This window comes from Aythya ferina, assembly GCF_964211825.1.
Source record: "Aythya ferina genome assembly, chromosome: 1".
Lineage (NCBI taxonomy): Eukaryota > Metazoa > Chordata > Aves > Anseriformes > Anatidae > Aythya > Aythya ferina.
In genome coordinates this window covers 15,598,329-15,610,883 of record NC_140296.1, presented here as the reverse complement: position 1 = coordinate 15,610,883, position 12,555 = coordinate 15,598,329, and the positions used below count along the sequence as shown (strand labels likewise).

The window sequence follows — 12,555 nt, the reverse complement described above, 5'->3', positions numbered from 1 at the left end:
TACTTGATTGTTCTTATGTTTACAACTTTTATTAAAGTTCAAATTCTGTTTTAAAACTGAAATGGTGAGAAGGGAGTTATATAATCAATATTGATGTAAAAGTAATGATATATTTATCATAAAATAAAGACTGTATACAATTGAGTATTGTTGTTCTTATTGTTTAATGGGGGTTGAATTAAGAGAATGTACATTGTGCTTCCTATTTAATAATGAATGCTCCTAGTTCCAACTTTAAAAAGTGTTAAGAAGTCACAGACTTTAAATGCAAATAATTTGTTCTGTTTTTTAAATTGTTGTATTTTTTTGCCTTCCTGTAACTGGAACAACATACTAATTTCTACAAGTTGTGACTACTAACAGAGAGCAATCACCTCACAGACTTGTACCGAAAAGAAGAGACCATCAGCGTGGCAGGGAACGGCTGCATTCACAGTCCTCGCTTCCCGAGCAGTTACCCCAGGAACCTCCTGCTGACATGGCGGCTCCACTCCCCAGAGAGCACCAGGATCCAGCTCGCCTTCGATAATCAGTTTGGACTGGAAGAGCCTGAAAATGAAATCTGCAGGTGAGTGGCAAACCGTGCTGTGTGGAAGTTTGCAAAGAGTTCTTTAGTATGACCTAGCATAACGGCGTGAACATTGGCATGACACCACAAACCAAAACCTGAGTAACCCTGGCCCTGCTTCAAGCCCCAAGCTTCCACGAGTTCCTTCCAAGCTGCCTTGGTCTTTGAGTTTATCACAAACTGAGCTGCCCTAGACTTGAAGCAGTTTTGGCAGGCTTTAGTCCTTCTGTAACATTCCAGGTACAATGCACTTGTACACTCAAATCCAGCTACCTAACAGCTCAGAAACTACTTTAATAGGATTTTGTCCTCTATCAGCTCTGTCATGTTTCAGCCAGACAAACACATCTTTTTCAGTAGGTGTAAGGCACTGGGAGGAATTCATGAGTAGGTATGTGTATGTATCGGGATGTGAGGGACAGATAAAAATGCATTGAAATGTACAATGAAGTTCTTCAAATTATTTGTTTATTTAATGCTATTCTTCACTGGCACAGTTTCTTTTAAATCCTTTAAATGTAGGCCCACAAACATCAGTATACTCTGCACAGTAATATATCTAATAGAGTATACTCTACTGTATTGCAGTTCCTTTGTTTCTTTCTTTTAAGCCAAAATGACCATAAGCCCAGTTGATCTGGCTGATTAACCCAGGTGGATAAACTGCTTTGCAATAGCAGAGCACAAAGCTGAATCTCTCCAGCATTCACTAAAATGCTATAAATAACAATTTTTTGGTTTGTTTATATTTCCTTTGTTCAACTATGTGGTCTGTGAGGGACAGCAGGCTCAAGTTTGCTGTGTGCTCGGAAAGCCAGATTGCTGTGATGCTGTCTACTTCAAAAGCTCAAGTCTCAGCTTCCAGCTCTTTGCCTGATCATGCCGTTACTTGTGCCTTATCTATGTAGAGAACTCAGCTGTAAGAATTTCTGCACACCCAGCCCCTGCTTATCTTATCTTCTTTGTCAATTAATTTGCATTTATAGGACTTGGTAGCTCTGCAGGGTTTTACAGGGTGGATCTTTTTTGTGTTTTTGCTTTGTTGATTTTCTGCGTTACCAATAGAGAGAACCATTTCTGCAGGTTTGTTTTCCATTTAGCAATAAAGGAATGCAGACTGAAGCTGGCTTTCCTCCCCTGCGTATTTATTGTCTTGGCAGCTTCTGCTCTGCTCGGGTGCTGTTGGTCTAAGATCAGCAGCACAGTAATAAGTTACCTCCTAGCACCTCGAACACTTTTGCAGATTGAAAGCCTAATGCATACAGAAGCGGCCTGTTAATATTTACATAGCAGATAAACTGTGGCTGACCTTAAATCATTGCAACTTTGAAACAGAGAGCTAATTTGCCATGGAAAAAGATGAAATATTTTCTTTTAAGAGTCATTAAAGGTGGTGGCATGATGAGGGGAAGTCAAGGTATTATTGGAATTCTGGACTTTGACCATCTTGGAAGGCATGCGGCCTGCTTTTCCCAGAGAAGCTAATTTAGGATGCAGAAAGAAGCAAAGACCTTCCATAATCCATATGTCTATGGAAGCTGGAAAAATATCACATTATTTTCAGAAACAGAGCTGTCCCTGGAGTTACTGCAGTTTTATTTGCCTAGTATACTTCCAGAGCGAGGAATTTCTCAGAGAGACAACTTGTAATGGCTTTAAGCCTGTTCGTTTCTGTATGCATAGCTAGATTTTTTGTTAATGCCTGATATATTTTTCAAAACTAGTTTTTTTCTTCAACTTTAGTGCCTGACAATCCCTCCAGTGCTGCTTTAGACAGACAGCTAGGCACGTTTTTAATTGAAATGAATGCTGTGAGTAGAGCATGTGTCTGAATGCTGTGTGTATTGAACAAGTTATTCAGGGTCTCTGCACCTTAGATTCCTTTTATACTTGCTTTTGACTTTATGATTTTTTCCAGAAAGTTCCTAGTGTTTTCTTTCAATTTTTCATTAATGCTAATTATTGTAATTTGCATACTATTAAGGCTGAACTGATTGAAATTCATTCAGGCTAAGGAATGAAAAGGTACATTTTAGCAGAGCTGTTTCAGAGGGGGAAATATTTCAGGTTTTGCAGATCTTTCTAGAAGTGTTGTTAGCATTTCCACAGGTAATTGATAAAGGGTGATTCTGAAAAGCAATTAAGTTATGCAGCCTCTGAGGCTCTGTGGATGCACATATACAACAGAAATTGCAGCTACTTCCATGTTTTTTGCAGCCAAATCTTTGCTGTTGAAAGCAGAGAAACTTACTTAGAAGGGCTTTGCCCCATTTTTGCTAGCAGTTGCTCTGGCTCCTGGTCTTAGGAAGTGGAAGCCAGTCAGGGCAATTTTCACAAAAGCCTACAAGGTTTTGTTCAATCTCCTACTGAAAATGACACACCATCTTGTGTTAGGAAATGTATTTACTGGATGCTGCTGGAGGAGCCAATCTGTTTGGCACAGGGCCTCAGGAAAGGTGGCAGGGCAAGAGGCTGGGCCTGCAGGGCACTGGGGCAGGAGTTAACAACACGGGCTTTGGGCAGCCTAAGTGTCCTTGAGCTGACACCACCTCAAAGTATGGCCCCATCTGTACCTGCCAGCTCAGCAAAGGGGCTGATGCACTGCCCAGGGGCAGTGGAGGACATTTGCATGGGCGGTGGGGGAGTTCTTCTGGGGTACCACATCCATCCCCACCAGAAAATGGGCCTGGCCAGAGGATGGTGGAGAGTGACCAAGACAAATTTACCTCAGTCCTGAACTAAACTTTCTAATGTCACAAAAAAATGTTTGCTTCAGCAGGGTTTGGGCAGATGTAGTGATTCAGTTATGGTGAATCTGTTATTTTCTGTCCTGTGTAATTTGGGGGTTGTGAATGTAAAAGCAGCAGGGCTGATATTCTCAAGCTGCATCATGCTTGGATTTTTTTTTTTTTTTTACACGGGCTCTCAGCAGAAAAAGGAAAGCAGGTCTGTTATTTACAGAGCTATTCAACTCCCACAAGTGGTGAGAGAGGCAGGCACTTGGTCCACAGACCCAGGGGATGGGGAGCTCTTTGATACCACATTTTTACTAAAAGTCATTTAACGATATTAAACTCCCTCTTTGGAAGGAACACATGCTTTGGCAATAAAAGCCTTTCCTGAGTGAAGTCCTCCAAGGTTTTCAGGCTTCGCTGTGCTCTGGGGATGGCAGCTCTCCCTGTCTCCCCTTGCCTGTGCTCTGACTGCCCACCTTGTCATCACCTCTCCCTTGCTGGCTGCAATGTGTGGGGCCTAATTCTGGCTCCATGGATATCGAGGGACTGTTTTTCTCAAAGATGCAGTGAAATCAGGACTCTGGCCTCTTTCTTCTTTTTCTCCAGCTCAATAAATGAGCTCAATAAACGACCCAAGCACATGAACAAATAGGCCATGGTAGCAAACACCATCACCTTATCCTCCCATCCCTGGGGTTTGGTGTTTCCTGCTCCTGGCAGAGCCATGTTTGGACTGAGGAGCACCAGAGCTGCACCTGGCCAGGGTGTAATGTAGCAGGAGCATATTCCACCTACAAGGAAGGTCCTAAAAATCACCTTTCAGCAGCATGTACTGCCCCATGTGCCCCCAGCATCTTCCTTTTCTCCTGGCTCCTGCCCCAGCACAGCAGACAGGAGCCAGTGGCCGCTGCCGCAGGGAGTTCAGGGACCACCACCAAGCTCGCAAATGCTTGCAGCTGCTCAGCTCAGGCAGCCTGCCTTAAATAATATTTTATCAGATCTCTAAATTATTTATCCACCATGTGAAGCACAATGCGTGTGTTTACTGTGTAGCAAGCAGGTCTAAATGCCTGATATTGCTATTTCAACATTGTATAGAATACTGTCTGCCATGTTCCAGGAGTACCAGAAATAGCCATTTGAGCAGCCAGGCAGTAGCTTGCAGCTTACAGCTTAGTATGTTTCGTGCTAAGCAGGCATGTACACCATTTATAATATTTAGCCCAATGTTTTGCAGTAGAGAATGGGGGCCAGTTGTCTGTGCATCTCCAGCTCCATCTCCTGTCTATTTACAGCCACTTTCTGTAACCAGAGCCAGCAAAAATTAATCCTTCAAACTGGTTCCTAGGTATGACTTTGTGGAAGTGGAAGATTTGTCGGAGACCAGCACTGTTATACGAGGACGATGGTGTGGGCACAAGGAAGTACCTCCAAGAATAACATCAAGAACAAATCAGATAAAGATAACCTTCAAATCCGATGACTACTTTGTGGCTAAACCTGGATTCAAGATTTGTTACTCCCTTGTGGTAAGTCATCTCACTGTATAATGGATGGAAGACAGATTGTAGTGTAAAAGAGCATCAGTACTTGAAGACCGGGTAGTGCAGATAACTGTATTAGATCAAAAGACTAATTGACTAGAAGTATTTTCATTCCAGCAACTACATTAGTACATCTCAAAGTAGTTTTGACATTCTGTCATTAAATATAAAATAAAGTCAAGTCCAGGCCAAGATTTACACTAATAACATGTTTCAGAAGCACTAACACTTTGTGCACTGAGGCTGCACTGCGAGTGCCTTGACAGATGCTGCAGAAATAGCAAAGAAATGGCTGCTCCTTTTTTAATGTTCATTTGAGGTCAAATAAAAATACCTTCAGGGGTTATTGCTGCGATTCTGAGTTAGATGCAGATCAGTTTATTCTACATGCAATAAAATTCCACATGTAAGACACAGTGTGTTAATGCTCGGGCTGTATTTTTAACCATGTATAAACATATGAGCACGTCCGTTTGTATACGCAGTAGCATTACCAGTGTATCATGTACAGTTTCAATGAGACAAAAACATTTAAAAATAAATAAATTTGTCTTTAGAGAACAGGAATGCTTATTATTTAAGTAGGTTTTGATACAAGTATGTATTCCTTGTATTGTCCTGATTAATATTATAATGCTTTTGGTGCAGTGTAGCTCGAAAGAGGCAGATTTTGCAAACACTCAGGAAATGGTAAGCAGTAATTTATTATACTGTCATCATTATATTTTCATATCCATCGCAATTCTTATTCCCTTTTGTTAGTCCACTGTTACTTAACAAGAGTGAGAAAGCTTGAAATAGCAGTAACGTTAATGCTGTAACAGGACTCACTGTTTTAAGTCATTTCACTTCAACCTCTTGGCTTTGCATGCATGTATGCCTATGTATGCTAAAAAGAATCCATAAACAGCGCATTGTCAAGACAAGTATAAAACCATAAAGATTGTGCTTCTTTGCATTTAAATTGGTAGGCTTCAAGTGGAGTAAAGCATTGCACTGTGAGTAAATCCTGAGCTCTAATTTACTCTAATTTGAAGATAATCTTCAAAGACTAAAATGTAGGCAGAACATTGTATGAAAGACCATTGGGCATAAAAAAGACATTGAAGCAGCCTCTCTTTAGCCTGCTTGTATTTCAGTGCAGCTACAAAAAACTGATGCTTTAGCAACCTTGATTCCAGACCACATACTGATAGCATTAGACTTTCCAACAATGAATGTTATCACTCAAAACACAGGACTCTCTTCACTAGAAGGCTCAGAAAAGCTACTCTATTTATCTAATTTCAACACTATAAGTAAACAGTGAATTTTATACTCTAGCAAATCGATTCACAAGAATACTCTCTAATAGACCCTCTGAATGAAATACTTTTTAATTTTTTTTATTTTTTTTTTTCTCAGAGAGAGCTGTGCTGGTGATTAGCAGCATTCTTACATCTCAGTGAGATAGGGGATGATACATACCTAGATAGTTTTCAGATTACAAATGGTCCAACCTAAAACTGTGTGATTAATATTCAGCATATTCAGCTCTTATCCAACAGTCCCCGCAGCCTTTCTGAGCTTGGTTCACAGAGATATGCTGAGCACTGCTGACCCCTGAAGGTTGAACTCATTGTGCTTTTGTAGGTGGCAAAGCAGGGAGCATTAACGAAGCATGCAAAACCACATGGTATTTTGTATCAGACAAAATGAAAGACCTTTACACTGTTTTTTTTCTTTCCCTTGTAACCTTCTGCATGACAAGGCTACTTCTGGGGGCTTACCTGGAAAACTGTATGCAAGATATGTGCAAGCGTTTAACTCCCTTGTTTTTTTCTTATGTGTGGAGTTGGTATCTGCATGGCAGTTATTTATTTGTACACCTGAATGAGGTTGTTAATTTAAAAAAAAAAAAAAAAAAAAAAGAAGCAAGCAATTTGGAGTGTTCACTTGAGTTTATTGATCAGCTGCATCTTCGGAGCTTGATGCCAGAATGACTGGACGAATTTCTCCCTGCTATCCATGCAGCCAAACAACATTGCAGCATTGCTCTCTGGTCTTCTTGATTATGAATTTTCAAGGAAGTCAGTTAAGTTCACTTCATTTGATGCAGATCAAGTTTTTACTTAGTTCAGCACTCCGCATGAGGCACAAATGATGCACCACTGAGCTTAGCAGAGACATACTTCATTATCTTCGTGTACTTGTGTTTTTGCATTAACTTCACATTTCAGTGCAATTTAGAGAAACAAAAAGGGATTTTTTATTTTTTTTTTTTTCTTAGAATTCATAAATTACACTTGTATCCATAAAAATCACATTTGCCTTTGTAAAACCAGGCATGCAACGTAAGCAACCTACATAAGATGAAGAGGCTCAGAGTGGTGGGATTAGACTTCAAAGTGGCTCTGGAAGAAAAGACTGAAGAGATGCAAGGGTGATCTTAAACAGGACAGTTTTGAAAGCCATATGGATATATGAGAGTAATTAACTGCCTAAATATAAAATAAGGGACAATGGGCAAGGGAGCAGAGATGTGAAGGAAAAACAAAACAAAAACAACAAAAAATCTGAGCATCTAAACACAGCATTTAGCAGTTTTTGCTTGTCAAGGCTGGTTCCCTTCACATTTTCCACTTACTCTACCTCCCTCCACATCCTCTGCCCATCTCTGTCTCTGCTGTCTCCTCTCTGGGTCTGAGGGACTAGGAAGGCTGAAGGGCGAACAGCAAGGGTGGTTTTGGAGGGAAGTGGTGAGATCCATGTCGCCACTCGATCTATGCACATTCGATCCATGTGCTGTTGGTGTTGCTAGTCCTTGATACACTTTTTCCCAAGTCATACAACTCCCTGAGGGTGGGAGCTCCAGGGTGGAGCTGACTCCAGGAGCTTATTTTGTGAGCTCCACCCACCCCAAGTTGAGTCAGAAGTGTCCTGTCACAGCTAGAAGAAGACAGTCGTACTCTGTGGTGGTCTGTGATGGTGCAGAAGCAGGTAAGTATGCACAGCTGGCAGCTCATGTCTTGGCATATTTCACAACCAAAGCCTCTAGTTGTAGCTGTGCACTTTGTTGATATAACCTGAGTATTCACATGGAGAAACGTCTCCCTTGAACATCTTTAAAAATTTTCTTTTCCTTCAGGCTTCACAGACCTAAAGCAAAAGAGGTCTGGACCAAGCCCAGGATGGCTATTACGCAGGAACCTCACTTAGTTGAAAATTTGTTTGAAATTATTCCCTGACACTATCACTTAAAGTGCTTGTTTCTCAAACAAATTTATTTCATTTTTCCTCATTGTATTGCCTTAGAAATATTAGTTTACAGTATACAAGGCACTGAGGTATCCCAATCTTTTTTTTTTTTTTTTTTTTTTTCCTCAAACTTGATATAATTTCTTACTCCAAGGGTATAGTATTTCACAACAAATGCTCTGTGTGAAATAGAGGAAGACAAGTTACCTTTGGTTACTTACACAGCTTCTAACAGGTAGGTAGGCAATGTCAGGAGACAGGGCCCTGGGTTGCACACCTTAAATGAGGTGATGAGAATTTTCCATATCTTCACAAATGTAAAATTTCATTCCACCATTGGTTTCAGAGCAGTTACCTCAACTGGGGAATCTTGCTTCTAGCAAGTCAGTATTCAGTAATTACTAAGAATACAACATCAATTATTTTGAGATGCAGGAATGTAAATTAAATTATGTTATTACACATGGAAATAATCTTTGCTTGTTTGAAATCATTTTATACAATCTCCCTTTTCCTTCTGAAGTGAAATTCTTCTGATGTCCTCTTTCTGAAAGGGAATATTAACAAGATCAGACCCTGCATGTTACAAGTACATTAGCAGGGACATTTACTAGAATAATCTAGGAACTCATTCAGCAACACATTTGAAGAGTAAAGGTGAATGTTTTGAATTAAAATTCCCAACTCTGCATCTAATTTCATTTTAATTAGACAACTGGAAAATGTTGGATTCCATTTGCTAATCAGAACCATTATTTTAAGTTTATTGTAAGAGGCATATATTTGTTCAACTTTCATAACAGTAAATTGATATTGCCTTACTAATCCTTTCATTAATCTTAAATTAAGTCCATGTTTGGGAACTTTGACTTAAACCATTGTTGGAAACAAGGGCCCTAGGAAAACTTGTAACAAACATGTGTACAAACATACATATATATAAAGTTGTAAGGTTAAAAAATATATATTTACATACACATATTTTTGCACATATATACATACATATGTAAGCATGCATATCTGTTTTTATCTTTCTTTTTAATGTAATTCATTAATAGGAAACATCACATGGCATTAATAACAATCCTTGCTTATCTGGGAATTATAAATCAAAACTGATATACATGCGCTGTTAAACAGAAGAACGGAAGCACAGTTGTCCTAGGATAAATTTAGCATTAAAATGTGTATCAATGTGTTAGATTCTAAGTAATTTTTGCTTGTTTGTAACAACATTTCTTGAATGAAGAAGCCTTAAAGAAATGAATGGAAAAGAGAGGACTTTGGGTTTTGATCCATTGTGGAATTTTACAAAGAACTGCCTTTCCACTAAACATCCAAGCTATACTTCATCATTTATGATCAAAGAGCACTGGTCACAGAGTGGGGTAAGACACGACAGGCAGACTAATAAAATGTAATTGTTTTCTCATGCAAAAAGTGTTGACCGATGCAAACACTACAGTTAAACTGTTGGATACTTGCCTGTTAAGCATTTTCATGCCAAAAACTTAAAGCACAATCAGAGAATTAAAATGTACAATATTAAAACTGATCGTGATGTTCATGCAAAGACAGTCATTCTGTATTAAGTGACTGGATCCTCCTATTTAGCAGATTTGCAGATTTGTTTGCATAAATAATGCAGCATCAGGCAGAATGTTTTAAAATGTAAATAAGTAAACTTCCTTGCAAGAGTTAATACAATAGCGAAGAGATTCAGTCACCAGATTCATGAGAGCCATAAAGGATGAATCCTTTATCACCGTCCACAGGACTGAATCCAGCCCAGAAGCTGCAGGAGCCTTTGCTGCTGTGATTCTGTTTTAGCTCATCACTTCTTTCACAGAATAGATATTTCATTTCTGTCTCCAAGACAAAATATTCTGCCTGAAAACCAATATAATATATCCAATGTGACAACAGGCATGATAATGATGCATGAGCATCTTCCCTGCTTTTAGATAATCCACAGAAGGAATCTTGGTAAATTGCTCGGGGTACAAAGGAAAGGAATGGGTATGGAGGGGGAATGTCTTGGTTAATAAATTGATTGAAAGTGAAATAGATCTCACAGTGAAGAAGCCAGAATTTACACATGTGGAAGCTTTATCTGTTGTTCTGCTACTCTTTCTCTGATTTAAATTTTGATTTCCTGTCCAAACTAGACAGCAAAAAAACAAAAATTTATAAATACCATCAATGTGCAAAACTCGTAATAGTTTATATGAGAAAACTTCTATTTTCTTAAGTTCATTCCGAAAACTGTTTTCTATGCCTTGCTTAAGGCATATCATCCTCATAAAATTAACAGCCAGAGTTTCATATTTCAGGACAGAAGTAATTAATTCCTTTCTAATTAGATAAAACTTGCCCCAAATCTTTAACATTCACAATTTTACATCAGTAGAAGATCTATGTACTTCTTCTTTAATTTGGAAGGTGTTACAGTGTTCTAAAAACCAGCATAAAATGGGAAATATTATAAGGAGAGGTTGTGCCTCAGTGCATCTTGAGACATGAACATCTCAAAATAATTTCTTATGAGAAGAAGCAATACTTTCTATTTAATGAAGATTCCTGAGTACCTAGCAAACCTCAATCTGCTGCTTAATTCATCTCACAGACCTAACCTGTCCTTCAGCAGGGTTTGATGAAGAAAGGCAGCAGTGTGCAGGAACGTTCCAGTTCTCCTAGTACTCAGAGCAGAACGAAAGGTAGCTCAACAGAAACAATGCTGACATACCTGGGTTGATAAAGCACGACTGGACAGACACTTTCACAGCAGCATTGTCTGCTCTAGGGGCAGCCAAAGTTCCTAATTAAAAGATTCATTCCAACATTTGTATCTAGGAAACACATACAGCCAAAGAGGTAAGTCCGCAGAGAGAGAGAGGGCAGCAGAAATGTCAAAAAGCAGCAGTCAGAGAGGCAGAAGACCCAAACAAGCAGATTCTTGAAAGTTTAAGAACAAATAAAAAATCTGAATGACAGAGTGTGACTGACAATATCAAACTAAGCAGTTACATCATGAAAGATAAGCAAAATTCCATCTTTACCAAGAAGATATCCAAGTGTCACTTGCTCATTACAGCAAGATTAAAGCAGTTTCAGTTGGACTGAAGAAGGGAGAATGGAAATTAAGGAAACACTTACAACAAGGGAATCAGGGGGATTTGTGAAACCAGAATATTTGTGGCATGGTTAGGAGAGGAAGACTCAAAACATAAACCCAATATAGCACGAAATAGGAAAGACTGGTTCTAGAAAGCAAAGCAAAAGTAGGGCAATTCCAGTTTCTTTTAGCAAAACCTCTGACTGTAAAGTTTAGAAGCAGTAGGCTTGGATTTGGGGATGTATCAAAGGTGAAAAGAGTCAGCCAGAAGCATGGGTGAGAAATTCAATTACCTCCAGGGAAATACAAACCTTCTGGCAAGGAAGATACCAAACTGAGAAATGAGGCCCAGCAAGTACACAGAAGTTAGTGGAATGTTTTAGACTTCAACTGATAAGACAATTGTTTTAATCAGAAAACAAAATAGACCTTAGCGTCTATGTTTTCCCAGCTGCAAACATGTATGCCTGGAAGTTTTGTTGTTTGAACTGCATGGTGGAGAACTGGCCATTTGTTCTCCTCCGTCTCTGAGTTGTTGACAGCTCAGTTAAAATGTGGCTCCCTTGCAGGATGTTGTCATCGATCTGTCTTAACATAACAGCAATCCTGTTGATGTCCAATTCCTGCTGAAAATACTACATCTTTAATCAAATAATGTGTTATACACTGTTTGAAAATTCACCAAACTTGTGGCTGTGGTCAAGGACAAGAAAATGCAGCACTTTACAACTTCAAAGGATTACACAAATGCAAGCATGTTATTTTCAAACCCAGTATCCTGTCCCAAATAATTGACTTTAACAAGACTTTAAAGGCATTGCTTATTTAGAACAGCTTTAGGTTTTGAAGAACTGCATTTCCTGCCAGCAGAACTGTTTTAAGAATTCCTGAGGAAGTTAGTGACCCAAAGAGGAAGTTCCTACTTTTCTAAGGTAAGTTAGAGATACAAAGATGAGGACAGAAAAGGCTAATGTGCAGTATAAGATGTTACTATGTTATACAAGAAAAAAAAAAAAAAAAAAGTTTATTTTTGTGGTAGTTATCAAAAGCCTTATTCAGCATCAACTTGATTTCTTGGAAAATATAGCAGAAACAAATTGAAAGATGCAAATTGCAAGAAGCACACAGCCATGTTAGTAGTGAGATTAAACAACTACATAGAGTGTAAGAATAGAGAATAAGGGCAGCAGGTTTGTTGCAGTTGTTGACAGTTGTCTGACACCAACAGAATGGTGGCTTTGTTTTTTTATTAAATGAATGAAGTGAACCTGTTACATAGCTGTGGACCATGATCTTGCTAGCATCCTTTGCCAAGTGCAGGAACACTTGAAGATTCATGATGGGTTTTCTGTCCCT

The 12,555-nt window shown here is 39.1% G+C and overlaps 1 protein-coding gene across 5 annotated transcripts in view; it reads left to right on the top strand.

Moving 5' to 3' along the window:
• The window catches only part of PDGFD (platelet derived growth factor D), a 144,763-nt gene that overhangs the window by 84,343 nt on the left and 47,865 nt on the right, over positions 1 to 12,555 (top strand). For 2 of the 5 annotated variants that reach the window (XM_084506360.1, XM_084506358.1), the window contains exons 2-3: positions 364 to 568; positions 4,652 to 4,832. In XM_084506360.1, coding sequence (XP_084362486.1) covers positions 364 to 568; positions 4,652 to 4,832 — 386 coding nt within the window. Of the gene's footprint in view, positions 1 to 363; positions 569 to 4,651; positions 4,833 to 5,495; positions 5,538 to 12,555 lie in introns of all 5 variants that reach the window. The other 3 variants (XM_084506357.1, XM_084506356.1, XM_084506359.1) reach the window with 3 other exon arrangements.